The sequence below is a fragment of the Cenococcum geophilum genome (assembly GCF_001692895.1).
Source record: "Cenococcum geophilum 1.58 unplaced genomic scaffold K441scaffold_49, whole genome shotgun sequence".
NCBI classification, from domain to species: domain Eukaryota; kingdom Fungi; phylum Ascomycota; class Dothideomycetes; order Gloniales; family Gloniaceae; genus Cenococcum; species Cenococcum geophilum.
Genome location: NW_027137607.1, coordinates 1,094,125 through 1,119,807, shown reverse-complemented (window position 1 = coordinate 1,119,807; position 25,683 = coordinate 1,094,125). Strand labels below are relative to the sequence as shown.

Genomic DNA, 25,683 nt, shown 5'->3' with positions numbered 1-25,683 from the left:
GTCTTATGCTAAACGTTGCATAGCATCCTACAAGACATTGACGGAGGGCTCAGTCCTCCGAAGAATGCATTAAGCAAGATTGCGGCAGACAACCGGCTTTTCATTGAACGAAATAACGACCCGAGATTCGACGATCTGTCTCTTCGCGACATTGCTCGATGCTTAGCACTAGTGCACGATGCCATCAACACACTCGATCGCGCAAGATCAGATCATGGTGACCAATGGCTCATCTGCCAGGGTAACGAGATTGGTCTGCGCATAGATGAGACCTTTATCGCGAACTATGGACACCTCCTCCTCCGCTTGCGCAACCAACTAATCCAAGCCTTCGTCCGCAAGGTCATCGAATGGCTCGAGGCAGATGCACGCCAGGGCTATGGCAAGAAGCAACGTAACCTCCTTAATTGGTTCTCCGAGTTCCCAGACAACCACCGACCAATCAGCACGACATGGCCGTGGAGCATCAAGCCCTCACTGGCTGTGCTGTGGGGAGTGTGCTGGATGTTTTACGACTACACCCAAGCCAACAGCTCGCCGGACGATAACGATTTGAGCGACAGTTATCGAAACGTTGGAGTGCCCCAGCGTAGATTCATTCAGGACTCAGAGGCCGCGCAATGGATTGGATGGGAGTCGCCACAGCCCGGCGAATGTGAGTTGCGCAGCAACAGAAGCCCGTTTCGACAATGTAACAGTTGTGGCTAATGAGACATTTAAGCAGACCTCCAACTCGGGCTCGAAATCCTCGCTGCGCAACGGCAGGGCTCTCAGCGGGGCGGCGACGTCGGAAGAGTTGGGAACGGAAGAGGGCAAGTACCCGGGCCTCCGCTAGCCGGCGGTCGTTCGAATTTGTCAGAGACACGTCACGTGCACGGCCGGCCTGCTCAGCCACGATTCATCCGCGCACCCCAGGCGGGCCATGGCCAGGATCGCCTCCACAGTAAGTAGTGTGACTCACCAGCGACGTGTCGCTGGCTGCCTCAGAAAATCCACTATATTTCGTTTCAGCCTTTAGACTCAAGATGACTGACACTAGGCAGACCCAATCGGCGACCAAGGCTACCTGGAACGCTTTTCAGGCCCCACTCTCCAGCCCGACCAGCACCAATATAATACGTACGCGTTGACCTCCCACGCGTCGGCCGAGAGCGCTCCGGCACAAGCATATCCGTGGCCTGAGAACCAAGGCATCGCCACCCCAAGTCTGTATCCCTCGCAACTTCCTCCAGATGTCGACGATACTTGGCCTTTCCCACAGCATACGCAACATTCGCCAGTCAATACCGAATTGCCACAGCAAAGACACGGGAGCTCCAGTCATCTGACTGTTCCCGATATAAGACTCACCTTGAACGATCAGGCACCGGATAGAGAAGGCTTAGCTGCGCCTCATTATCCTTTTACTACAGGTATATATGACGCCGCACCCTCGCCGCCTCAGGCGCTTCAACAACAGACGTTGAACAGAATTCGTGTCAACACCAGCCTCACCAATATCAACAGCATGGGCAACTTTGGTCCTGAAAAATCCCCAATCCTACAACAGAATATGTCAGCACAAAGTAGTCATCATAAAATACTCAGTCCAGTAAGCATGGGTGGCCAGAGATCGCCTGTATACGACCGGAGGTCGTCGCATTCAAGTCTTCAGGAACCTCGCGCCGATTCCGAGGCACGTTCGACATCACCAGAAGCAATCGAGTCTTCTCTATCACCACGAAGAGGGCATGCTTACAAGCGTGCCGAGGATCCTCCTCGGAATGCACAGAACAAGATGGTTTGCAAGTTCAAGGAGTGCGCCAATCTTACCTTCGAACGGAAGTGCGAATGGAGGTTTGTGAATTCTCTGTTACTCTCTTCTCTCCTTTCTTCTCTTGGTAATCTCAGGAATAAATTAACTAACTGTCAATAGTAAACATATGGACAAACATGACCGACCATATAAATGTCACGCTCGCGGCTGCGAGAAGCTGCAAGGATTCACCTATAGCGGCGGACTGCTCCGGCATGAACGAGAAGTCCACAAGCTGCATGGTGGAACTAAGAAATCTCTCTTCTGTCCTCATGGTGACTGCAAGCGCAGCTCAGGCGCCGGCTTCACGCGGAAAGAGAACCTAGCGGAGCACATCCGTCGCGTCCACCGGAGAGTGTCCGCATCTTCGGATACGGGCTTGTCAGGCTTGAAGCGCGAGGATGATAGGGATGAGGTTGAGTCACCGGAGGATCTTAGGGAAGAGGAGCCGCAAGGAGATGATAATGCTCTAGGAAAGCGAAAGCGAATATCGAACGCTGGGGAGCTCGTCAACAACGGGGATGTCGAGGATAGAGACGAAGGCGATCTAAGAGCGGAAAATAAAAGGCTGAGGAGAGAGGCCGAAGAGAAAGATGAGCAGCTGCGTCAGCTAAAAGCTACCATCACACATCTTCAGGAGCAACGATAACGACAATTTCACAGTTATATTTAATACGTATTCATATTCAATAATGAGGAGGAGCATTGCATGGCGTTCAGGATGGGTGGCTTGCATTCACTTCCTAAGCTCATCTCAACGAGCTTTCGTTATACCTCTGTTGAGAATAATTTCACACACGCAAAGTCATGTTTCATGCGGTATTCTCGAGATGTTTCTGCTCAACCATAGATGGTCATTTACCGCAATTGTAGGATCAGATTGTACTTAATATGACCCGAATACCCAAAATCCCAACTCGTATGGGGTATCGAAATTAATGCCTCACGATAGCCCAAATTGGTGCCTGAGGCCGTTGGGATGAAAAATGCTGCCTAGCCCCTCAGCCACAATCCCAATATCGCGCATACTAGGTAGGTGCCCTCCACGCTTTCCGTCGTAAGACTATCACTTGACTCACGAAATTCTTCGATAGATCCTCGTCTAGAATCCCTTCACCCGTCGTTAGTAAATTCATGGAGTCATAGCAAAAATTCTTGGGAAGCTAGGGGAAGGTGGAAATGATTGGTCAGAGCCACATGACTGCGTGAACTCAACGCGACTTGTGACGTGCATGGTCCCACTCGATGCGCGAAATCTGCGCCTGAGAAACACACCACCGGGATCGCATTTCAGAATCGAGCGCAGCGCGAGAGTTAATGGGATAGGGTGTGATGGCAAAAGGCGTACTGCTGCAGCCTGATTTGCCGCTCGAAGTCGCCGAAGAGGCGAATTTGGCCTCTGCGCCTCCGAGACGGAATAAACGATGCCTGGAGAGCTGAGAGATCGATCGTACCTCAACGCGCCTCACCGAGCCCCGTCAATACGATTGCCTGGACGGCTGAGGTTGGTCGCATTATTGCAATTCGCTGAGCCGCACGCCCAAATGTGATCTTTTCTGAGACATCTACGGTTTCTCAGGTCTTTGTCAGACTTGTATCTTCGGCATCCGCGATCCAATCCTTTTTCTTTATTTACTAGGGTCATGGAGCCGACTCGTGTAATGGTGCCAGGATGCTGTTCCAGTTTCCTCAAGCCATGCTGCATAATAAAAGTATGATAGGAATATAATCCATAATCAATAAGAAGTATCCCTCCGAGTATGTAATCTCCCGGCGGCATGCCAAAGATTAGGATACAGCTGGGCTTCTTGGTAATCCTCATCGCAACTGACGTAAAGCTTCCCCCAGAAAATAACAGTGTGATTGGTCCCATCATAGGCCTAGAAATTCTCGCTACCCACAAATATTTGATCTCACCGGTTCACAGATAGCTTCAGGGAATCAGCCACAGCAGGTTTAATCTTATTGTCTCATTGTCTCAGCTATCCAGTAGCAGTCAATTACGTAGTCCTCTCACCGCCAAATCCGTATTGTTCAAAGGTTCACTGTATTTTAAACAGCGCAAGAAGAGGAAATGGACTCGAGATATCACGAAGATGGCTCACCGAGAATAACCGAAGAAACTAAAAAACTTTAGCAACAGCTGACTAGGATAACGCGCTATTATACGGCCAATAGACTCACCCAGGTGACTGTATGACTTTCTACTTTTGGGCTTTATTGAGCTTAAATCGGTGATTCCTCCGTCAGCATCTCGCAAACCTAGATTATGTCCAACATAAGAAGACCCACTCATTGCGGCGCGAAGTTTATGACCTTGTGAGCGGCCCAGGTCCCCCGCTCAATTCCAAGAATGATGCCTAGTATTTTCCCGGCCCTGGGTATGATCTGTTGAAAGATCGTATCGCTTCTCGCAAGTTTGCTAATATTCAAGACACAACCTGAGGAAAACGTGCTTATGGACATCTACAGCATCAGCTCATAATGGCGATATCCATGGCCTAGACATCAATGAGGAGTCGGCCCGGGCTAGGTATAGCCCTTTTGCGTAGGGGTGCCGTTATGCATGGGGAGGGAGTCACCGGGCAGAACATGGTGTGATGGTTGATGCAATCTAAGGCCCATTTCGAGACTAACTCGATGCACCACTCAGAAGCTCCCATAATGACTCACAATAGAGCAATCTGCCACCAGGCCTGTCGACTGCAGCCTGCAAGGTCTTGTCAGCAGATCGTAGTTGAATAAGCAACTTGGCACTCCGTTTCGCTTTCTCACGGCTCCTAGAAACGTAGGCATATAGCCTAGAGCCCCCGAACTACCATGATTCAGGATCTTTGCTAGGGCCCCTTATGATGCATCTTTGCTCATAATAGCACTTCCCCCTAGAGGAAGTACTGGAACTGACTGTAAGCTGTCACTGACTTAACACGAGTTTTTTCTTGTTGGAAATCCAAGAGCGATAGTTAGACAAAGAGACCTAGATTCAGATTAATAAGCCATCGAATCACTTTAGAAATCGAGAAATAAGGAACAGAAATAAACTGATAATTAGTTTGGAACCGGACTTTAATAATCTAGGAAAGCAGTTTGAAACCCGTAGAAGGAAAGAGATCGATCAGGGTCGACAGCATGAGACTCATGTCTAGACCTCTGGTCCTCTTCGCAGATTTTAACCTATTTAGAATTCGTCAGGAAGAATTATAGCAGATGAGCCAATAGGGTGGTGTTAGGGAGCTTTTGAATTCACAAACTGATAGTGGCTATTACTCTCTACCTTCGCGTATCATTAACGAAAGATTGACTAATAGTAACTCGTGACGAACATGGAGTTTCCGTCGCCACCGAACACTCAGCTTTGCCACGCCCGTAGGAATCATGAATTTCCTGCCACACGATGTCATATAATCACCTCATCTCTTCCGTAGAGGTTGGTCCATTTGAGCCAATAGCAGGCGAGGTTTCGTCACCGACATAATTGGTCATAACAAAGTTGACCGCTAGATCATGCAGTGATTGATTGTTCAGGGGGGAGGCGCTTGGTTTTAAATGGTGGGCCCTCGAGATTCTCTGCCCACGGTGGCGGCACAGACACACTACACCCTCCTGTCAATTCCGGTTGTTAGCGCAGCCATGTCTGCACGGCCTTTTTGTGGGGAAGTTTTGGTATTTTTGCTGTTTAAGGGAAAGTAAGGCTGTGCAGATGTGGCTGCGCTAACAACCGGAATTGACAGGAGGGTGTAGACGTACCTTCTTCAAAAAAGCCATCCTCGGCTGTCCTAGGAAGGCTACGACTTCGGGCCTTCTTAACGACCATACGGGTCTCGTCTAGGACATCAAATCAGCTTCATTCAGGTAACCAGGGCAATTCCGTTTCAACTTTATGCACTGTCCACATGCAGGAATAACTTGGTCACACTGATAAATGTCAATGTCTGGCAAGGCAATCAACCACATAAATGGAACGGACGCCTACCTAATCTTTCTCCTCGACATACTGCACGTCCCTTGGAAGGCTTCCCTCTATACACCATCTTAACAGCGATGGAGAGCTAGTACAGCAGCTTGAAACCCTTAAGTCACGAACTGGTACGCTGGTATTCGCAACGGTTGTCTAGCTATTGATTGTCGATATTTCTGCCTCGCATAGATATGCAGCCGAAGCTATCACGCCGTCTGTGGCCTTACGAATTCGTTTCGACTTCTGAGGGTTCTCTGGATGTCATGTTGGTAAGAAATCCTACTAATCTGTGATCCCGGTCTGGTTGAAGGTTGGGCGAGAGGCGGAGGCGCGTGAGCTGATATGCAGTGCGATTGACTAATGATTTCGGGAACAGGACACTCTACATCAACGCTGATATATTACCCCTCCAAATGTTAGTTTTAGTCGGTTTTAATTCGGATGCTGAATTCGTTTGGATTATATCTCTTAAGACTACCCGTTGATTACTTCAGCCGGCTCAGAGGAGATTCTGGTTGGAGCGGGTATTTTATTGGGCCCCTGAGTTGACAGAATTTTCTCAAGAAGCAAATTGCGCCGAGCTGATGTTGTAGATATCAAACTTATGTAACTACAGCGCAAAAAGTTCATTTTAAAAGTTTGTACATCTCACAGGAGCCACTTGCTTTTAAAGACGCCAGCCTCACTAGCCAACCACTTCTTAGGAAGTTGAAAATTGTAAATTTAAGTGAGTGTCATCTATACAAAGTCCGCCGCTTTAGCTTCTAAAATTCCTCGCTGACAAAATTAAAGTGAGTCCGCTGGGGTAAACTTGCGGAATTTTAAATTTTCACTTCGGATTCAAAGCGAATTGATTGGTTGGACTGCGCATGCATTCAGTCGGACCTTGTCAACTTTATTTTCAAGTCGGCGAACGGCCTCCGCAACCAAACTACCTGCGGCTACAGGTAGGCAAGGTTTTGAAGTCAGGAAAGATTTGTGTCTAGAATATAGCCCCGTCCCATGATTGCAGGAAGCAAGGCAAATTGAGATAATATTGTGGCGAAATAAAACAGAACCAGCATAGAGAGGATACAGTTTTACACTGCTATTTGCGAAAACTAACGAAATTACGCTGTGGTGTTGCTTTCCTTGCTGAAACATCGGAGGTCGGGGTTGACCCTCATCGGAGTTCTTAACCAACCAGGACATGATGAGTCTACCACCACCAACAGTCAGCCTAGATGTTGAAGGAATAACGCCTGGCGGCCGCCTGTCCAATCACTTTGCGGTAAGTTAAGCGTGATGCAATGGCGAGACGGCCATCTTGTTTTGCGCATTGTGCTCAGCCGCCAGATATTCCAGAGCTGTGGATCTCACTCAGGGTACTCTAAATAACAAGCTCAACCATGCAAGTAAGCACAGCATTCACCTAAAGTGATAACAACGGAGTCCGGACACCGGAAATTCACAGCCTCGTGCGCAGATCCTCAATGCTTGTCATTGCTTGGGTTCTTGGGTGTATATATATATCACAAGAATATCCCAGGCTTGGATAAATCAACTCGAGCTTTGCAGCGCCGTCTCCAGTTCATGCAACTTCGAGCAAATAACCTAAAGTGGGCTAACCCTTCTCCACACCGTGTCAAAACTTGCTCGGAATACTAATCGATCTTCTAGATAGCCTTCATCCGCCTCCAACCTAGAGCAGATACAATTCTCTAAAGGATATCACCTGAGAGCACCAATCATCCAGCCGTACCCCATAAAAATCATCTTTGCTCTTGATAAACTTCCTCCTCACTTCTCTATCACAATTAAAAATGTGCATCACATACCTCATCACAAGCCTTGTTAAGAGCCGAAAGGCTAAGAAAGCCAATGAAGGCAAAGCCAACGGCCAAGGGGCTCGGATGGAATACGGTCAACCTGGTGCACCACAACCAAATGGCGCGCCACAATACAACGGCGCGCCGCAATATAACGGCAATGGCGCGCCACAGTACGACGGGGGGCACTACAAAGAAGGGTACCAGCAAAATGGTCACCAATGATATGAGTAGGCGTCTAGATCGGAGAGTTTGGAGGTAGGGATAGTAGTAGCAAATTGTATTTCATCGGTTGTTTTATTTATGGTGCAATCAACTTTTTAAGCGAAAGCGGGAACCGGCGTCTTAACGTGGCAATGCCGCTGGCGAACCATTGGCAAATACCTAGATCAAGGAATGAATATATTCGTTCAATATTACCTTTAAACTGTTTTATTATCAGTCCTGCATTTGTGAACGCCAGTCTTGTTGAACTCACTGGCTCCTGGATCATTCAGTGCAACAAACTGGAACTGAAATCGCACTAGCCATGCACAAGTGGGTGATCATCGGGGGTGTGTGGCTATTTCCTGCAAGACACTCGCTTTTCGCTATTCGAAATCGGATACACTTGTATAAAGCATCAAATTAACAGTTGAGGCTAGCTAGGTTCTACGATTTTGCTTACAAGCTGCTTCAGCATCATAATAATCACGATTCTTCAATACCCTAGCTTTAGGCCCAAGAGGACTTCTAGGAGGGCGTATGGCCGGGCGATACGGGTATAATGGCTATGCTACTATCACGATTTCACAAGTATGATCAGGAATTTGCGGTCGAATTCAGTGATGTCCGGGATCAAGCTTCCAATATAAGCAGCCAAGCAGACTATGTCGTACACTTTCCCGTGAGAACCCAAAATGAGACTGGGTTTAGACGCGTACTATCCAAGTACAGGTGGACACTGAGTGTTCAGCACAGAGTTGCACCTTCAACCCATTGACCATTCCATGCGCTTCCCAACTGCGATAAAAGTCCTTTTTGTGCAAGACAGAGCTGCGGATTCAATTAAATTCTCCAGGAAGAGCTGCGCCGCAGCTGGAAGTGTTGCAACGGAAGACCCCTTGCTCACGTCTCTATCGGTCGTCGTTTCCGTGGTCTCAGGTGTCGATGGCGTGAGTAAAACGCGCATGCTACTGCTATCCTGGAGGAAGATCTATTGGAGGGGCGGGTCGGCTTATTCCAACGACTAAAAATGGCGTCATGTAAAGTGTTCATACCAGTTGTATTTTTCCGCTTATGGATGAGGCTGACTGATATTCGTGTCGTATTTAAACGGGATACTTGTATCCCTACTCATATGCGGATCTTGTCGTTGGACATTGGTCTGAATCGACGCTCTGGTACTGCACGTGGTGTTGGCAGAAAGGGTCCCTGAATTGGAGCCATGGATAAGAGACACCAACCGACGTGGTATTGTTGCTCATAGAAAGCGGCATTGTTTCTACCACAAGATGTGGCGCTAGGCCTTCCGGTACTTTTTAATCCTCATCACGATACTAACAATATTGAATATTAAACTTTGCTTGGAGCTATTATGGGCCGTACGTCCGCTACATGAATTTGAGGCCGGCCTTAGAGGTATAAGATGCACGAGACTTCATAGATTAGCTAAAATAGCTTCAAGAGTTGGAAATCCATCTCATTAGTAGTGAATAGCAATTACACGCGTGCTCGAGAGGACGCAGGTTGGAAAGGGGGTGTATATAGTGGTAGTTTTGAACAGCTATAACACTAAGCTAGAAAAGACATTGACTAACCAAGAATTTGACAGAGCAGCCATAGCCAAATTGCCCGACAACGCTTTTTTTTTTTAAAAAAAAAAGGATCGAAGGTACCGCCCTGTTGAATCAGGCAGTCGCATCCACAATATCCTGACCAGATCCTCCTAGAAGAGACAAGAATTACACTATCCACACCGACAGAGGAGTGAGATCCTTCGGATCCCTCTTTTAAAAGCAGAGCACGGAAAGAACCAATTGAGCTGCAAAAGCAGAACCGTATATCAGAGCAGCACCAGATTCCTCCACTACACGCCGTCCCCAATATTTTTTCAAAAAAAATAATCAAGTAAAAACAACAAGAATGTGAAGGAATGCTACCTGCAAAGGTGAAAGGTGGTAATCTACAGATGATGAATGCTTTTCCGATACCAAATCAAATTCCCGCTCCAGTCCCATACGTTAAATTCCATCATTATCCATTTTCCAAGGTGAAACTAGACATCCTTGTTTATCTGCCGTCTTTTCTGCTTTTTATTTCGGTCAGCCTTCCTGGTTACCGTTCCTCCTTAATCCGTACTGCATCTGCTAGATGTGGAAACGCTGTCCGGAACGCAGGTCCCAGGCTCCAGTTATTCAGATTGCGCAGATGGCTTTCGAATACTGGATTGATAAGCCACTGCTCATCTTCCTTGCACAACACCCCCGGCGTACTCACTGCGGGGTCGGGCGTCGGCGGGGCGGGAGGGGAACTGGTGTGCGCAGCGGTGCTGTAAGGTGAGCTGGCAGAGAATTGAGATGAGGCGGTTGAGAGATTTGAGGAGGTTTTCGCGACAGATGCTGGAAGTAGGCAATCACGCGGCTCGTAGGGCCAGTTGAGGGAAACCGTGGTTGTGTAGGGTATGAAGAAGGTATCGAAGACTGTGAAGGGGGTGGCAGAAATCATACGATCACGTAGGCGTGGCCTGTAATAAGTAAGTATGGTTTGAGGCGGAGGATATGCGCGGAGGAGCCCGAGAGAACTCGATTAAGAGGTACGTAGTGAAGGTAGTATATGGGCTTTACTTACCAGGGTAAATGATCTATCCATGCCGGATGCGGCGTGAACAATTGACATGGCCGTGGCGTTACCCAATCTGGTAGCCTGTCATAGTTTTCCTGGGTGGGTTCGATCTGCCATCGCATGATGAGGAACATAATGAACACTATTGCTACTTGTTCAGGCAGACCATAAATATCTGGAAATGCGCGAAGAATATCCGTAAATAGCTTTGAAAGTGGATGCGAGTCAATCTGACGCTCTGGATATAGTAATGCAGTGAAATTGGGATAAAGCGGCCCTACGAGTGTTTTAATCGGTATACCTTCAGCGGCACGGGCTTGGCGGTCTGCAAGAAAACTGAGCAATATGCCGTCAAAAGAAGAGGTGGCACCTATGCACCGGGGTAGACTAGCATGCGCCACCATGGAATGATGCTCGGCATGGCCATGAACTAACGGTGCTGATGAGGGCGAGTGATGTGAGGGAACCCCGTTACCTAATTTCATGCGCTGACTACCATCCAGAAGAAAGTCAACCCCTAGGCGTTCGTCACAGTGCCCAAAACTTATATCATGATGAATTGGAGTTCGTTGCTGGTCATAAGGCGGACTGCCTCCTGGCCATCCCCGGATGTGGCTCGTTGGGGGGTCGCCGGGGAAGGGCCAGTGTCTATTGCTTGAGCATTGCCCGCTCGGTGATGGAGCATTTGCTGGAACATTTGACGGCGTGACATCGCTCAGGGGCACAAGGCCACTGTGAAATGATCGTGCGTCCGGTGGATGAAATTGTACAGAGCGAGGTTCTGCATTTTGAGGAACGGGTAATGGGCTGCGTTCGGCGGCAGCAGCTAATTCTACAAGCAAGTCAATACTTTTAAAGCGATTAAAATAAGCTGCATTTACATACCATTGAGGCCCTGAGTGCTCAGAATCGGCTGGATAATGGACAAGATCGAGGCCAATCTCTTCCGTATATCCTCATTTTCGGCCTGTATGGCCTCCTTCTGCCTCAAAGCGATCTGGAGCTCATGATACGGCTGCTGGGATTCCAGCTCTCGAATTCTGTTGTTTAACCTGTCGATCTGGTTCTTCGTACGCTCCCTTATGGCACGCTGGGCCTCACGATCGTTCGCTCGCTTCCTAGCGAGCTGTTCAGGAGTAAGATTGGCGACACCGCGCGAGGACGGATTGGTGGACGTGCAGCGTTTCTTCCCAGGCCCAGCAGCGGTGGACGAGGATTGAGCAGTATCGGTCGGGGTGTCGTCGCTATTGTCCTCGGCCATGGTGCGCCCGAATCGGGGGAAAGGTGTTCTGGGTGAGATCTCTAGTCAGGCAGCGCAGCCGAAATGGAGGGCGCGAGTCATGATCATCTTTCGGCAATCAGCCAAGCACCTGGGGAGCAACAAGAGCTATTAGCACCTCGGGTGAACTGTTCCTGACCGTGAATGCCCGAGTAACATTAGTCATTACTAGCTACACTATGGTAAGCTACAGCTATTCATCTCCACTGCTGTGTCCTGCCTTAATCGTTTTCCTATTATATTGTACAGTGCTTAATACCGCCCATCATGTCAACAGATCAGAAAGTCAGCAAGATCGGCCTTGCTTCCGTCATCCTTCGAGCGAGTCCGTCTCTCCACCTCTTATCCGAACTTTACAGGGTCAATGCTGACCTCTACCCCTCCTAGTATTCGCTGCCTCAACCCGTATCTGGACGTCGCCATTCAAAGGTAACAAAGGCGCAGCAAACTACTTCAAAGATGTCATGTTCGCCATGATGCGGTCCCAGCTGGGCAATATGACCCTTGCCCAGGAACGATACATCCGCCCATTGACAACACCCGTATATCTATCCTTTGCGAAAGGGAAGGGCTTCCCACCGGACAGCATTACCTTGTCAGATGGCGTCCAGGCACATTGGATTGGGAATAAGAATGCACAGAAGACAATTGTGTATTTCCATGGTCCGTACAACCACCTATTACATAACATTGTATGGGGCTAAATCACAGAAGGCGGCGGATATGTGATGCCCGCAACCCCTGCCCTCTTCCAATATCTTATCGACCTCATCGCACAAGGCACCGACACCGCTGTTTTAGTCCTCGCCTACACTCTCGCCCCGGAAGCACACTACCCAACGCAACTGAAGCAAGCAATCGAGCTCCTCCGCCATCTCATCGAGACCGAGAAGCGGGATCCGTCCAACGTAAGCTAGCTCCACCTACAACCCCTGTCCCATCTCCTTCCTTGCCCAAAAGAGTCAACGCTCAACCCAATGCTCCTCCCCTCTTCCACTTTACTGACGTGCCACCCAGCTCACTCTTGGCGGCGACTCTGCCGGCGGCAATCTCGCCCTCTCCGTCCTATCCCACCTGTCCCACCCACACCCCTCGATCCCTGCGCTTGAGATCCCCGCACCGCTGCACGCCGCCTTCCTCCTCTCGCCCTGGGTCTCCTTCAACACGCACACGCCCTCCTACGTCACCAATGCTGAGCGCGACGCCTTCGATGCGCGACCGTTGACACGATGGTCTGCCGCCTTCCTCAACTCGTCTTCACCCTTCGCCGGCGACTTCTATTCAGAACCGTGCACAGCGCCCCCATCGTGGTGGGAAGCGACCGCTGGTGTCGTCGGCGAGGTGCTGATCTGGGGCGGCAGCTACGAGGTCTTGCTAGATGGGATTGAGGAATTTGCGCGCCGGTTTGAGAAAGGTTATGGCGGGAGCGGAGGAAAGGTGACCTCTATTATTACGGACAAGGCTGCGCACGAGGAGATGGTCATCGAGCGGATACTAGGTTATAAACAGAAGAGTGAGAGCGCGAGGGCAGTGGAGGATTGGGTGAAAGCGAAACTATAGGCCAGAAGTAGAACATGCGGAAACAGGGAAAACGATGGATCAGTCATCATGCTATAAGTTGGATACCTTAAGCTGGGCGGTAATAGTCGGCTTGAATGTCAATTTTATGTGTATATTTGTATTGAAAGTAAGGATGAGATGAATACAGCTTTTAAATGACGATACGAGCTATGTGCGGGGACAGAAGCGTTGGCTAATTTGAAGCCAAAACTTCCATTTTTGAACACAGTACGATACCGAAGGGTCGGTTAGGTTAGGGCTGTTTCTAAAAGATATATGCAAAGAGCATAGCGATTCGGAGGATGATCTCGGTATGGATGGCCGTGCTTTGTTTTTGAGACTCCAGTTCCTCAGGATGATCTTCAACATGGTCTGGTGTCGCATATCAGCGAGTTTGACAAATTTGTTCTAGTTCTAAACAAATTATAAAGATGGTTCTTGAGCAACTTCATAAGTTTCCGCATTGATGCATTTTCACTGCAAGCATAACCAGGAGTTAGGACGAGTGCTAACGGATGACTACACGGGGCCTTCCGGTTAAAGGAATAGCTAAGTTGTACGAATCATATCGATATTCTAATAGGTAGACAGAAAATATTCACCGAAATTTCAGCGCTAAGCATTGGGTTAGAGAAGCTCCAAAAGTACTGCATGCCGTGAGACTAATTGGTTGTTAATATTTATCTCTAATCCAGGGCAGGATAGTATTCGAAGCAGCCATGCGCAGGCCGTACCATCTAATAAAACTCCGCTACTTAATTGAATATGATTTTCCGTCCTTTAAGCAGTAGACCTCCGGCGAGCTTTCCAACAGCAAATCCAATGTATGCCCCAGTCACAATGGTCACAGGCCATTTCTGCCATTCTCGATCCCTACCGACTATTAGCATTACTTAACCAAAGCGAAACGTAAGATCAATACTCACCAATCCAGCGGTATAGGCACAGCACCCAGCCATGCACCCATCAGTGTCCCCAAAGCAGCACCAAAGACCTCATCGATGGGCGGCAGAAGGCCCACAATCTCTCTCCATCTCTCTCTATCCACACCATGCACGTATATGAGAGGTACTGAGGCTAGCAGCGAAATGTGGGCGGCGCAAAGGAATGTATGCGGGAAGTGGGTGGTCAGCGGAGCGCCAAAGAGGATGAGGGTAATGCCGGCGAGAGGCGTCCCGGCCACGGTTGAGAGGAGGAGCGAGAGAAAGGCCGGCTATTAAAAGTTCAGCAAAGACCATTCGGGGTATGGAGGATCATCTCCCGTACAACAATCTTGCCTTGAATACTGCTCTCCAGTTTACTCGCACCTGGCTTCTTCTTGACCCCAGGCTTGACTACGGGAGGCGCTGAGCTCGCACCTGTAGCAGGCAAACATATTGACACATAGGCAATCTGGAGAATGCTCAGCGGTATTAAGGTATTGAGGAGAGCGGGCACCGGATCCGCGACAATGGACTTGAATTGGAAAGCGTAGAGCGAAAGGACGAGGATCGGATGGATGTGAGAATAGATGTGAGCGGTGTCATTATTGAGTATGTCAATGGTCGAGGCAGCTAGCCGAGCCTTTGGAGGCTTTGTAACTGTTGTAGTGGAGCTCATCGTGGAGGGTACATGAAGGTGTGTCTTCGATTTAAAGGTGCCGGTTACGTTGCTTGTGGACTAAATTCCTAGCGCGCACACGTGAGATGCTCGCCCCATAGTAATTTAGTACGTAAGCACCATCGCGCGCATGACGCGTCGGAAATCAAAACAAACACCTTACTGTCACCTTCAATTTTGAAGCTTTTCGACTCTACAAATTGCCATCGCCATCGAATCTACGGTGTTTTATTCGTCCTTATCGCTGCCAAACTAACATGTAGAGCTGACTACTACATCCGGGCTAACAAAACCCGCATTGATGCTTCGCCAGTCGCTCGATTCGAGTCTCCTCCACCTTAAGGCCAGATTCGCGCTCGAATTCCTCTATACCAGCCTTCCATACCTCGCTGCTGACGGTAGTAAGCTATTGTATACCACCTTATATACTATGCTGCATGGGTTGGCTACTCGAATCGAGCGCGAACGAATACCTTCCCCTATACTTTGCAGCTGCTGCTCGCGCCAGAAGCGACATTTAAAGATATGGTGGACGGAATGCTTGTTGTACGTTTTGCCCTAATTGGACCACTAGTTTGTCGTATATGGCCAGAGCTGGTTAAACTGTTCGACGCTCAAATGAAAGTCCTGCTGGAGAGTGAAGAACGCACGCCGCCAACCGGCTATATCGTCAGGTGGTGGGCGCTGGCGGCAGTAGCAGTATGGGGAGGACCGGCGGGCGCGCATCTGCGAGGCATTGCGAATTACACCGTAAATTCAATGGCGATAGCAATTTGTATAGAGTCGAAAAGCTTCAAAATTGAAGGTGACAGTAAGGTGTTTGTTTTGATTTCCGACGCGTCATGCGCGCGATGGTGCTTACGTACTAAATTACTATGGGGCGAGCATCTCACGTGTGCGCGCTAGGAATTTAGTCCACAAGCAACGTAACCGGCACCGATTTAAAGAAAGTTGAGGAGCATGTGTTTTCGCGGAGTAGATCCTTGCTAAAAAAATATAAAGTTTCAAGAATAGGTTCTACGCTTTATATGAGGCACATAGAATACGATTATGTAGTGCAAACAGTCAAATTTCATCTTTGGCCTCCTTTGAATCATTTTAGTAAGTTTTTGTACTGTTCATATCTGTCGAGAAAGCCCTGCTTGTCCATTCCAACCAACCAAATCCCGCGACACATGACATCAGGCCTCCCCAGATTTTGGCACCAGATTTCTCAGAGAGAGATCATAGACTACATCTTCAACCTCTTTAACCTGTAATAGCGTCATGTTAGCCGTTGGTGTTCTTTTCGACCAGTCGTGACCATGCAGGGTCATCTCACCCGATACTTTATGCCGTCGCTACGACGTCTTAAAGAGTCGTTCTTCAGATTCAAGATTTGGAAGCCAGCGTGCAGATCTTTGATGAACTGGCTGATCAAAAGGGGTCTATGATAATCTCCCAGTGTGACTGAGTTGCGTGCAAGACGGGCCTATGTATCGTTCAGTTGGAGCAAGGCATTTTGTGGTATTGGGCTGGTTCGTACCAGCTCATCAACCAGAGAGATCAAGGCTTGCAGGTATTCTTCAATCGTGAGATGGAACTCATCTCTGTCCTTGAGATTGACGGGGACTACCGTATCATGGCCATTAGCTTGATTTAATTCCGTGACAATTAATGCTAACCATTCATAATCTGTCCAACTTCTTCAATGGTCAAGAGACGTCCTGGTTGGGCATCACTACCCTCCGTAGTGTAACCACCGAGCCAGCCACAAAATAAAATTCCAAATGTCTTCAATTTTATTAGTATGCAGTGGGATGCACGTGTTGGTGAACATACAGCATCCTGGATTTGCCTAGACCACATAGAATTCCATTTATAGTAGGGGAGCTTCGAAGCAGCTCCTGAGAGCTTGGAGACGGTGTCAACCTCATTTCCGATGGAACTTTTGGCGGCGCTGAGGACGTCTCGGACTAGATGAATTGAGATGAGATGTATGATATGACGCTAGAGGGAAGATAGATCCCACTTGCTGAGGCTGGAGTTGAGTGGGCTCTGGACAAAACAAATTGTACTGATCTGCCTGTTTTCGTGAATACGCATTTGGCAACACACTCAGAGAGGTTGACCTTGCTTCTCTAACGTTTGGATGATCTCACGAAGTTCCTGCTGTAGATTTAGATTGTGCGAGTTCAAACACACTGGACGGTTCCTCACGTCTCGGACATTAGAGTCTTCATCCACACGCGCTTGAAGGTCTTCAAAGATGGCAGGATTAACCATGCCGTATCGGTCTGTCATGATGATTATGGTAGATAAGAGTTTTGGAGGGAGCTTGTTGAGTCAGGATGCAGTAGGCCGCAATACGGAAATTTCTTGCTTTCGTATCACTTCCAGCATTCAAGATAACAACGGCTTCACGCCACGGTCACTTCATAAACTTCAAGCTCTCTATAAGAGGGGATTTCTTCTTCAAGCTCCCACACGAGGTGGGAGGCTCAATGAAAAAACGTGGTTCGCGTCAGCTCGAGGCAGTGCAATACGAGCGACACTGTGCAGCCAGACGTGAGCAAGCCCAGCGGCCCGGTTGCGAGTTCCAAAGAGTGGTATAATCTTGAATTGCGACCGTACTGTGCCCAATGTTAGCAAGCTATAAAGATAGGGGAAAATTTACGGACATCGCGTTTTAGAGATTCTATATGCCAGTCAGCCGGATCTTCTCCAACCAAGGGATACACTTACAAACTAAAAAGAACAGATACTACACTTGATCTGTGTGATTGTCAGCAAAGAGGCAGGGAAGCCGAGAAACCTTGACATACCTAAGCCAAAAGGCAAAGAGAGCTGAGGAACAGGAAGAGGAGCGAGAGTAGCAACAATTATATAGTGCGTGCCAAGACATTGGCGAGCTTTCGGCTCAAGTGCTGACACGTCAGGCCAAGTGTTCTTGTTCGGCAGTACAGTAAAATCTCCTTAATACGATATGGGGTATATAACGATAATCTCTACATCACGATCTACACCCCTTAATCAAGCCTTTTTTGGTGTAATATTACGATAATCTGACTTTTGGCAATATCGTTAAGCACCTATCACCAATATCGGTATAACTAGTAGAGAATTTGTATGGGAGAGGGCCCTATTTAGCCCGCGACCTCAGCCCCGCAGCCTTGCGATCCCGCTCAGCCTTGGCCATGCCTCCGGCCAACTCAACTCTCTGAAAACACCTACAGAATTCGCCACCTCACAACCCTATGGCAGGAGCGGGTCGGCCGCCTTCCCTGCTAGCTTCATCGGAGGCGTTCGTCTGCCTCTGACGAGGCTCAAGTGGCAAAACTTCAACACGTGGTTCTATCGAGAACGTGCTCGAAGCTTCGCTGTGGCAAATTAGCAAGGTATATATTCACGATGATCCCCGGCCCCCTCTATGAAATAGAGATAATAGAAAATATAGGATAGTAAGTTATCTCTACATAAATGCTCTTAGGATGTATCAAGCTCAACTTTGAATATCCATACCCTTCCAGTTCCAATACCAATACCGATTATCTTCCCTGACACAGCTGAGCATAATGGCCGATACTCTGAGGGTAGCCACACTAGGTTCTCTGAATTATATGTTATCCATACGCCATCTGAGCTCAAAGCTAGGCCTTGATACACTGGATTATAAGGCTCCAAAATAGCTGGTGTGATTGAACCTGATAAAGCACTAATGTCCATAGTACCAATGTCAGTGTGAAGATATGAGTCAGTGACGTCAAATGAGATGCGTTGAAGTGCCCTTCCAATTCTAAGCGTCTGGAGGCACTCGCCGCTGCTCGCATCCCAGACCTTGACCGTCTTGTCGTCCGACGCCGACGCCAGCTGGGCCGAGTCGTGGGAGAAGGCTACTGAGCGGACCTGAGAGCTATGGCCCTCAAGCGTCTGGAGGCAGGCACTCCATTGATCCCCTACACCCGGCTTTATTGTCATCCACTTTGGTTCTTCCTCCTTGAAAAGTCCCCTTATCAGGCTGGGCTCTGGACTGAACACGAGTGCAGATGCATATGCTTGAAGAGGACTATTCTCTATTGCCCACTTGTGAGACATGACGAATCGGTGTGCATCTAGAACTAGTTCGATTAAGGCGGATGCGGCTGCTCTTCCCTAGTTTTTGTCAGCAGAGAAACAATCTAACTAGGCTGCTTGTTGCAGACATACCTGAACCAGTGACCGTAGTTTCGCCATTGTGACTACGCCTTTCGGCACACTTTTGCAAAGACCAAGAGCTTCTAGCCAGTAAAGATACTTCTCCCTTATAAACACATCGACAACGCCTCCGTCTTGCAGATCTTCTGCATGGCTTGCTAAAGACACGGCATTTGAGTCGCAAAGATGATCGACCCAGTAGATACACGAGTAGCGCGACGTTGCTAATGGATCAGAATCTGGCTGTTTAATGTCATCAACAGGATATCCTGGCGCTTTTAAGCCGTACATGTCCCGCTGCAGGGTTCTAGACATTATTTCGAGTGACCTAGCAACGATGGCGTGATGAACATCCTCCCTTCCGGATGGGAACACTTCTTCAGCTGCCTGAGTGAGGAGGAAGTCCTTGGCCGATTGATGCACAAAGTATATGGTATCTTCTCGTAGGATGAGGAACGAGCCACAGAGGCCAATAATCTCGCGCAACTCCTTGTCATTAGCTATTTCTCCTAGTTGTTCGACAAGGGCCACAAGCTCCTTCAGCGTGATTGGCCGGTACACGAGCGCGATCGACGCCAACACCTGGCTACAGAGTTCAGCATCGTCCGACTTGCTAATCTGCAGCATCATCCGCTCATACAGAGAGTCCAGTCCAGGCGGAAACGAGTTGAGCTTCTTGAGTACGTTCCGTTTCGCCGTCATTTCGAGGTTTTGACACACCAGCGCTACCCAGAGGAAGGTGTCGTTCGCATTCGACGCCAGATGCTCTAGCACAGAGTCTCGAGTTCGCTCGTCGTACCTCTTCTGCTGCGCCAGCTGAGACACCTTTTGCTCGATGAAGGTCCGGACAGCCGTTGACACAGACTCTACATTCAGCTCGAGGCTCAGCCTTACCTTGTGGCCTGCCCGCTCTAGTTGTTCTTTAATGTCCGGCCAGTTGCGGCTTGAGACGATCCACTTGACGCGGGAAGACACAGATGAATGCTTTGCGACAAAGCCGAGCAGCTTTGGCAAGTCGGTAACGCACTCGTCTAGCGCGTCGATGATAAGATATATAGCGTTCAAGCTTGGATCTCGCAGCACGTCCGTGAAGATCTCGGTTAGAGCAACCCAAGCATTCGCATCCTCGAACATGGTTTTGCCCGCGTGATCGTACTTCTTCCGAACGTACGAGACGAGCGACGGCTGCTGGCTGACGAGCAAGAACAACAGCCCTCGCAGTACGGCCGTTGCGGTGTTAATGCGCGAGTCGGTAGCCTGGCAGAAGAAGTAGGACACAAGGCCCGTCTTAGCTATCGACTTCTGTAGCTCCTCGATAATGCCGCAGAGCAGCATCGTCTTGCCTTTGCCAGGATCACCTTTAATCCACAGCAGCCGGCTCTGCGGGTTGTTGTGCTATTGCTGGAAGTGGATGTTGTCGAGAACCCAGCGGTACGAGTCTTTCAGTAGTCCGCCCTTCGTATCTTCAATGCGCTTCTTATCGTCACGCGGATCTGTGCTGTATATGTCTTGAACGCATCTTTCTAGCTTATGGATCTCGTCCATAAGGCGTCTAAACGCGCCCGCTGCCCCTTCGCCATACACAGGCGCTAGGTCGACACCGAATATTCCTAGTAGCGAGTAGGCTCCATCTTTATCGCGTTTAGTCTCTCGGTGTTTCTTTCACCGCAACCGCTCGTTAACGCTGAACTGAGAAAGAGGGGCTCCTTCAAGCACTGCATGTGGGATGCTTGTGATTTTATAGATCTGTGACTTTAATAATATCTTGTCACCAAGTTTACGCTGTTTACGAGAAAAGAACTCTACCGCGTGTGGGGTAAGAAGCTCTTAAAGCGTCCAGCCTTGAGTGAACCATCTGCTTTTCCGGAACTCTGATTCCCACAGCGGCGGGTTTGGTTCTCCGCTGGCTTTAAGAGAGAAACTAGAGACGTCTGACAAGTAGACATAGCATCGCGCTGCGTTGCGGTACCAGCGAAACATAGACCGGATAGCGTGGGAGAACTCAGCCTTGTCCGCTTTATCAATGCAACACGTATCGATCCAGAAGTATTGCAAGCCATCTTGCTATGCTTGCTCTCCGCAGAAACGAATCTTTTTATAGCCAGGCTTGTCCTTGCCAGCGTTACTTGCAAGGTCTTCAAAAGTTACCTCATCCGCATCCGCTCCCCATGTATGAGAAAGCATTGCATAGGGGGGTATTGTGTCCTTGTTGACCAAATCGGCGGTGATACTGAGCTCGCCATCGTCACAGTATATCAAAAGACGCATCGTTTCGTGTGGATGTGTGGTGGGCCTATGCGGGAGGAACGAGGCGAGAAGGCTCAGCGTGGCAGCCTAGGTGTGCGGCAACTACCATGTCTGTCGAGACCCTTACATCCTCAAGATCAGCAAAAAGAAAGCGGAGAGAAAGGATGTGCTGCACCCATGTAATCGCATCGGAACGTAAATCGCGACAATGTTGCGAGCTGAGGCTGGTGTTCTTTACCATACTCTTGGTTTGGTGAGGGTGTCCAGGTAGGCTTCCCGCGGGGAGGTGCGACTGATTGTACAGCCCCAAAATGTGAGAAGCGACGCTGGCGTACAGCGACTGGTTTCAAGCGTGGAAAGACTTTGAGCTACGAGTTGAACATAGGGTCATGAAGATGCAGATTTTGGGTATTGGGAAACCAGCATCTGCGAGAGCTGGCAACTAGCGAGAGAAACCTATCCCCGCGTAAGTGGTCCGTGCGGAACATTGTTCTCAACGAAGTCACAGGCTTCGTATTTCTGAGAACGGCTGCTTCATTCGACCGGTTTGATTGGTGGGCTCTTATCGATACCGTAAGGACCAATTTTGACGGGTTAAGGGATAAGAGCGGATTTTGGCAGTTTGAGAGGGATGAAATGAGGGAGGTTCCTTGGTAGAATGGCAGAAGTGCTAAGAATCGACACGTGTCAGTGAGCTCGTAGTATACAGCATAATGAAGCTCAAAATCAGCCTTGTAAAAATATGAAATCTACACTCCACTCCACCCCCTTAAAATCCACTCTAATACAAAGACTGTATAAGAATAATTCCAATGAGCATTAATTCCGCCGGCACAGGAACGAGACATTGGTTTCAGAAAAGCGATACAATAGATATTATCTTCACTAGAGGTTTTTTAGAGAGCAGAAAAAGCAAAATATTGACAGGTAATGCATCAGCGAGGTTCAGATGGTTTTCGAAGCTGAAATCTTGGCACCACGCGATCCCAGAACCATCCTAGCCTTCCCACGAAACTTCAAAATTCCACCACCTTATCCGGCTTGAACTTCACGACAAAATTCCAAACTCAACCACCGAATCCCACAACTTCTGGCGCAGGATATCCACTTCTTTGCGACCCCTCTCATCTCATCCAAAATGGTAGCAGGACCAGTATGTACACCGCTTTGCTGTCCGCCAGCCTCAGGTTGAGAGACTGGCACAGTGCAGTAGGCTAAGTGTATGTAGAAACGACCAACGGCAGGAGGCGGCGGCCCAAAGAAGGGACAGAGGGTCACAAAGAAGGTATATCTCAATCTCCCGTTCATACTTCCCGATAAACCCTAGATTGAACTTCGCTGTTCAAGTCGAGAATTTATCATAACAGTGGCTAATATATCCTGCGTCCAATAGTTCATCATCAACGCCTCCCAGCCTGCAAATGACAAGATCTTCGATGTCACTGCCTTTGAGAAGTTCCTTCACGACCGCATAAAGGTTGACGGCCGTACCGGTAACCTCGGCGACACCATCCAGATCTCGCAGCAGGGTGATGGGAAGATCGAGATTATTGCGCACAAGGAATTTTCTGGCCGCTACCTCAAGTACCTGTGAGTGCCTTAACCAAGCCATGTCCTTGTTTTGTAAAGATCGCGAGAGACTAATCGACGTACAGGACAAAGAAGTTCCTTAAGAAGCAGCAGCTCCGTGATTGGTTGCGTGTCGTTTCCACTTCAAAGGGCGTGTATGAGTTGAGGTTCTTCAACGTTGTCAACGATGAGGCAGATGAGGATGAGGATTAAAAGATAGAAGATTGAGTGTGGGGATTTTGGATCGCAGAGGCTAAGGAATGCTTTAGATAGCCCACTGCAATCGGAACTACTTGCATGCATTCGCACTGGAGCCGCATCTACATTATTGAAATGCGTGAAATGACAACTACTAATCTGCGTATACCACCACTGAGTGTATGGAGCGGAGTGGAAACAGCCCCTTCATGCAAACACATCACTGACAAACGCAGCGGACATATCACGAATTGAAAAATACAAATTACTTTGAGATTCATGCGTCATAATGCTAACCGGGTATATAAAATCCCACACCACTTCTATATACTATATACTACCTGTCCAGTCCACCCTCTTCAACATGCAACCTGCTTATCCCAGGCCCGGCCTCAGACTGTCGCACTTCATCTTCCTCCGTATGCATGAACCTGCTCTCCATCTCCATTGCCTCGACGTGCCCTGAGGCAGGCAAATCCTGCGTCTCCATAAGCTGCCGCTGCGACGAAGACGGCGAAGTGCTATGAGCAGGCGGCATGACCGGCATGACCGCATCCATCTCAAACACCTCTCTCACGCGTCCTCTATGCATCTGCGCCGGGACTTCGCCCTCCATCTCGCTCATCTTGGCGTACGCCTCGACGTCGCCCGGCGCTTCCAGAACGCCGAACTTGTGATGACCGGGCAATTCGTGGATGTCCGTGCTGTCCAGCTCACCGCCCGGCACGACTTTTAGAGGTTGAACTTGGGGTGTCGTGGCCGCTGCGGCTATCCTGGCTGTCTCGTCGGCGTCCAGTTCGCTAGGCTTGCCGCAGCAGAGGCGCCGGCGGAAGAAGTACCAGATGAGGAAAGCGGCAATGGCGATGACGACGAGCGCGCCGATAACGATTCCAACTATTAGTCCGACTGAGATTGAGGATTTTGCTGAGTGCGGGGTGGCGGGCGTAGTTGTGTTATTGGAAGTGGTAGTGTCGTTGATAGAGGGTATGGCGACGATCGTGGATTGGGCATTAGCTTCCCATTTGCATGGGAATACGGAGAAATTAGAGCGCTCATAATCGGCGATGAGATACGCCTCTTGGAGGAAGGCACGGCCGAGTGTATATTGTGTCGAATTTGTTGCGCGCTTGAGTGGGTAGTAGTATGAGGTGTCGGAAACGTAGGGCCAGGAAACGTTCAGGTCAAATGCTGCGTAAGGGAGGATTATATCTACTGTATCGCCACCTGATGCGGTCGTGCCCAGGGTGAAGGTGATATTAGGGTTGGTTTTGAGGAGGGATGAATGCAGAGTACTATTTACGAGGTAGAGCTCTCTGGTAGAGTTCCAGATAAGGCCAAAGGCTTTTTCGAATTCTTGACAGGTTTCTAATGGTAAGTAGATGTAGGGTATCGTAGAGTCTATAAACGCGAAGACACCATCTGAAAGTAAGGGAGTGGTTGTGGCGTCCGATGTTATCTTTTGTATTCCGACTAGCAGATCTCGTGAGATGTCTTCATAGAAAGGAAAGGTCATATTGCTGTAGGTGAAACGGGATGTATCATAACCGCCGATGACAAGGCTGCCGAAGACTTTGTTGAATCCTGACATTAAACTCAGTATAAGGGCGATCTTAGCAAGCAAGTGATACATACGGTAGGATGCTCCAGCGGTATATGACCATGATACACTTGGAATCGCATTTTGATTTCTCAAAGCTTGAATGAAGCTGACCTGCGGATTGTTGACGAAGGTGGAGAAATTCGTCGGACGCGGATTGAGAGCCAAAACACCGAGCCATGTTAAAGTCGTATCTCCTATTCCAGCAACAATCGAATGCTCCACGGTTGGTCCTCCACTCCCCAACCACCCAAGTGTCACGGTATCAAATCCAAAATCCCCAAAGACATCGAATCCTAGATTTTCCCCGATCCCGATTTCAAAAATAGAGTTTGGAACCCAGGTAAGAGAGGTATTTTTGTTGAAAGCGCCTCCTCGAGAGTCTTCGCAGTTGCTGGGTGCGTCAGACGGGCATCCTACATTCTCAACAACCCAGGTTGTGGTTGACGCGGTGGACGGAAATACGCGGACATTCTGCGCAGTCTTTCCCACTTGGATCGCAAAAGAAGACCTTAGAGAGTAAGCGCACAACTTGAGTGAAGTTAATCCCATGGGGAGCATACCATGGACCGTCGTTCCCTTCCCAGTACTGCGATACACTGCGAATTCTCAACAACGAAACGTCTCAAAAGCTTTGGGACAGTAACATACCCTGCTACAACTGGCGCAGGGACAGTATTGCCATTGCGGCGTTCAATGTTTCTTGTATGCGCATAGGTCGTCGCCAGCGGGACACATGCTAACAAAAGTCTAATCCCGCCATGCCCGAGGGCCTTCATCCTCGGGCAGAAAGACGAGGCATGCGTGACGAGACAGAAAAATGGATAGAACGAGGCGATCGTAGCCTACTGGGGGCAGTTAGCCCGCTCGTTTAGTAATCGGCGATATATATAATTGATCTGACTTCCTTCAACAAAAAAACCAAACTTCCCCCGTGCCGACTTGGCTGCGCTAACCACCGGAGGTGACAGGATGCTTACCCTAGGCTAGAGACCCTAGCTGAATTCCTGGTTACGTCGGGCCCATATACTAGGATCAGCGGAGAGCTGTTCTAATAAGGGAGCTAACTATGCTACT

The 25,683-nt window shown here is 49.0% G+C and overlaps 10 protein-coding genes across 10 annotated transcripts; 5 read left to right on the top strand and 5 right to left on the bottom strand.

Annotated features, from left to right (window-relative positions):
* Positions 1 to 289: 289 nt before the first annotated feature.
* On the top strand, positions 290 to 1,265 carry K441DRAFT_249986 (uncharacterized protein). Its single transcript, XM_067640766.1, has 3 exons — positions 290 to 659; positions 725 to 943; positions 1,044 to 1,265. The coding sequence occupies exons 1-3, from the start codon at positions 505 to 507 to the stop codon at positions 1,114 to 1,116; spliced, it is 447 nt and encodes a 148-aa protein (XP_067499707.1). The 5' UTR covers positions 290 to 504; the 3' UTR covers positions 1,117 to 1,265.
* On the top strand, positions 1,183 to 2,852 carry K441DRAFT_249854 (uncharacterized protein). The gene is made up of 3 exons (XM_067640765.1): positions 1,183 to 1,412; positions 1,507 to 1,836; positions 1,916 to 2,852. Exons 2-3 carry the CDS (start codon positions 1,508 to 1,510, stop codon positions 2,442 to 2,444), a joined length of 858 nt encoding a protein of 285 aa, XP_067499706.1. The 5' UTR covers positions 1,183 to 1,412; position 1,507; the 3' UTR covers positions 2,445 to 2,852.
* Positions 2,853 to 9,877: 7,025 nt separating this feature from the next.
* K441DRAFT_580398 (uncharacterized protein) lies at positions 9,878 to 11,645 on the bottom strand (the record flags this gene model as incomplete). The annotated part of the gene is made up of 3 exons (XM_067644377.1): positions 9,878 to 10,286; positions 10,391 to 11,216; positions 11,270 to 11,645. The coding sequence occupies 3 exons, from the start codon at positions 11,643 to 11,645 to the stop codon at positions 9,878 to 9,880; spliced, it is 1,611 nt and encodes a 536-aa protein (XP_067499705.1).
* A 149-nt stretch (positions 11,646 to 11,794) lies between these two features.
* K441DRAFT_666650 (alpha/beta-hydrolase) lies at positions 11,795 to 13,616 on the top strand. Its single transcript, XM_067649697.1, has 4 exons — positions 11,795 to 11,988; positions 12,051 to 12,326; positions 12,378 to 12,571; positions 12,681 to 13,616. Exons 1-4 carry the CDS (start codon positions 11,931 to 11,933, stop codon positions 13,221 to 13,223), a joined length of 1,071 nt encoding a protein of 356 aa, XP_067499704.1. The 5' UTR covers positions 11,795 to 11,930; the 3' UTR covers positions 13,224 to 13,616.
* Positions 13,617 to 13,747: 131 nt separating this feature from the next.
* Positions 13,748 to 14,917, bottom strand: K441DRAFT_666649 (glycosylphosphatidylinositol anchor biosynthesis protein 11). The gene is made up of 3 exons (XM_067649696.1): positions 14,490 to 14,917; positions 14,150 to 14,436; positions 13,748 to 14,096 (listed from the first exon to the last, which is right to left on the bottom strand). Exons 1-3 carry the CDS (start codon positions 14,820 to 14,822, stop codon positions 13,979 to 13,981), a joined length of 738 nt encoding a protein of 245 aa, XP_067499703.1. The 5' UTR covers positions 14,823 to 14,917; the 3' UTR covers positions 13,748 to 13,978.
* Positions 14,918 to 15,023: 106 nt separating this feature from the next.
* Positions 15,024 to 15,523, top strand: K441DRAFT_666647 (uncharacterized protein). The gene has a single exon (XM_067649695.1). It carries the CDS (start codon positions 15,124 to 15,126, stop codon positions 15,382 to 15,384), a length of 261 nt encoding a protein of 86 aa, XP_067499702.1. The 5' UTR covers positions 15,024 to 15,123; the 3' UTR covers positions 15,385 to 15,523.
* Positions 15,524 to 15,839: 316 nt separating this feature from the next.
* On the bottom strand, positions 15,840 to 17,142 carry K441DRAFT_666645 (Translin). Its single transcript, XM_067649694.1, has 7 exons — positions 17,022 to 17,142; positions 16,934 to 16,970; positions 16,834 to 16,887; positions 16,644 to 16,777; positions 16,487 to 16,595; positions 16,348 to 16,433; positions 15,840 to 16,293 (listed from the first exon to the last, which is right to left on the bottom strand). The coding sequence occupies exons 1-7, from the start codon at positions 17,103 to 17,105 to the stop codon at positions 16,135 to 16,137; spliced, it is 663 nt and encodes a 220-aa protein (XP_067499701.1). The 5' UTR covers positions 17,106 to 17,142; the 3' UTR covers positions 15,840 to 16,134.
* A 1,133-nt stretch (positions 17,143 to 18,275) lies between these two features.
* On the bottom strand, positions 18,276 to 20,748 carry K441DRAFT_249654 (uncharacterized protein). The gene is made up of 2 exons (XM_067640764.1): positions 19,008 to 20,748; positions 18,276 to 18,953 (listed from the first exon to the last, which is right to left on the bottom strand). The coding sequence occupies exons 1-2, from the start codon at positions 20,328 to 20,330 to the stop codon at positions 18,288 to 18,290; spliced, it is 1,989 nt and encodes a 662-aa protein (XP_067499700.1). The 5' UTR covers positions 20,331 to 20,748; the 3' UTR covers positions 18,276 to 18,287.
* A 1,591-nt stretch (positions 20,749 to 22,339) lies between these two features.
* K441DRAFT_666641 (ribosomal protein L22e) lies at positions 22,340 to 23,113 on the top strand. The gene is made up of 4 exons (XM_067649693.1): positions 22,340 to 22,395; positions 22,471 to 22,527; positions 22,636 to 22,832; positions 22,898 to 23,113. The coding sequence occupies exons 1-4, from the start codon at positions 22,381 to 22,383 to the stop codon at positions 23,022 to 23,024; spliced, it is 396 nt and encodes a 131-aa protein (XP_067499699.1). The 5' UTR covers positions 22,340 to 22,380; the 3' UTR covers positions 23,025 to 23,113.
* Positions 23,114 to 23,287: 174 nt separating this feature from the next.
* K441DRAFT_643771 (acid protease) lies at positions 23,288 to 25,404 on the bottom strand. Its single transcript, XM_067646735.1, has 4 exons — positions 25,258 to 25,404; positions 25,170 to 25,205; positions 24,642 to 25,117; positions 23,288 to 24,590 (listed from the first exon to the last, which is right to left on the bottom strand). Exons 1-4 carry the CDS (start codon positions 25,383 to 25,385, stop codon positions 23,347 to 23,349), a joined length of 1,884 nt encoding a protein of 627 aa, XP_067499698.1. The 5' UTR covers positions 25,386 to 25,404; the 3' UTR covers positions 23,288 to 23,346.
* Between the last annotated feature and the right edge of the window lie 279 nt (positions 25,405 to 25,683).

Coding starts and splice junctions, on each gene's coding strand:
- K441DRAFT_249986 (XM_067640766.1), top strand. CDS start 505: ATGTTTTACGACTACACCCAAGCCAACAGCTCGCCGGACGATAACGAT. Junction 660..724: donor CCACAGCCCGGCGAATGTGA/GTTGCGCAGCAA, acceptor ACATTTAAGCAG/ACCTCCAACTCGGGCTCGAA. Junction 944..1,043: donor TGGCCAGGATCGCCTCCACA/GTAAGTAGTGTG, acceptor GACACTAGGCAG/ACCCAATCGGCGACCAAGGC.
- K441DRAFT_249854 (XM_067640765.1), top strand. CDS start 1,508: ATGGGCAACTTTGGTCCTGAAAAATCCCCAATCCTACAACAGAATATG. Junction 1,837..1,915: donor GAACGGAAGTGCGAATGGAG/GTTTGTGAATTC, acceptor AACTGTCAATAG/TAAACATATGGACAAACATG.
- K441DRAFT_666650 (XM_067649697.1), top strand. CDS start 11,931: ATGTCAACAGATCAGAAAGTCAGCAAGATCGGCCTTGCTTCCGTCATC. Junction 11,989..12,050: donor TTCCGTCATCCTTCGAGCGA/GTCCGTCTCTCC, acceptor TACCCCTCCTAG/TATTCGCTGCCTCAACCCGT. Junction 12,572..12,680: donor AGAAGCGGGATCCGTCCAAC/GTAAGCTAGCTC, acceptor CGTGCCACCCAG/CTCACTCTTGGCGGCGACTC.
- K441DRAFT_666649 (XM_067649696.1), bottom strand. CDS start 14,822: ATGAGCTCCACTACAACAGTTACAAAGCCTCCAAAGGCTCGGCTAGCT. Junction 14,437..14,489: donor GTATTCAAGGCAAGATTGTT/GTACGGGAGATG, acceptor AACTTTTAATAG/CCGGCCTTTCTCTCGCTCCT. Junction 14,097..14,149: donor GTGCCTATACCGCTGGATTG/GTGAGTATTGAT, acceptor AATAGTCGGTAG/GGATCGAGAATGGCAGAAAT.
- K441DRAFT_666647 (XM_067649695.1), top strand. CDS start 15,124: ATGCTTCGCCAGTCGCTCGATTCGAGTCTCCTCCACCTTAAGGCCAGA.
- K441DRAFT_666645 (XM_067649694.1), bottom strand. CDS start 17,105: ATGACAGACCGATACGGCATGGTTAATCCTGCCATCTTTGAAGACCTT. Junction 16,971..17,021: donor AAGACTCTAATGTCCGAGAC/GTGAGGAACCGT, acceptor AATCTACAGCAG/GAACTTCGTGAGATCATCCA. Junction 16,888..16,933: donor CCAAACGTTAGAGAAGCAAG/GTCAACCTCTCT, acceptor TCACGAAAACAG/GCAGATCAGTACAATTTGTT.
- K441DRAFT_249654 (XM_067640764.1), bottom strand. CDS start 20,330: ATGCTGCTCTGCGGCATTATCGAGGAGCTACAGAAGTCGATAGCTAAG. Junction 18,954..19,007: donor AACTACGGTCACTGGTTCAG/GTATGTCTGCAA, acceptor GACAAAAACTAG/GGAAGAGCAGCCGCATCCGC.
- K441DRAFT_666641 (XM_067649693.1), top strand. Junction 22,528..22,635: donor GACAGAGGGTCACAAAGAAG/GTATATCTCAAT, acceptor TGCGTCCAATAG/TTCATCATCAACGCCTCCCA. Junction 22,833..22,897: donor GGCCGCTACCTCAAGTACCT/GTGAGTGCCTTA, acceptor ATCGACGTACAG/GACAAAGAAGTTCCTTAAGA.
- K441DRAFT_643771 (XM_067646735.1), bottom strand. CDS start 25,385: ATGAAGGCCCTCGGGCATGGCGGGATTAGACTTTTGTTAGCATGTGTC. Junction 25,206..25,257: donor CCTGCGCCAGTTGTAGCAGG/GTATGTTACTGT, acceptor GAGAATTCGCAG/TGTATCGCAGTACTGGGAAG. Junction 24,591..24,641: donor TACCGCTGGAGCATCCTACC/GTATGTATCACT, acceptor GTTTAATGTCAG/GATTCAACAAAGTCTTCGGC.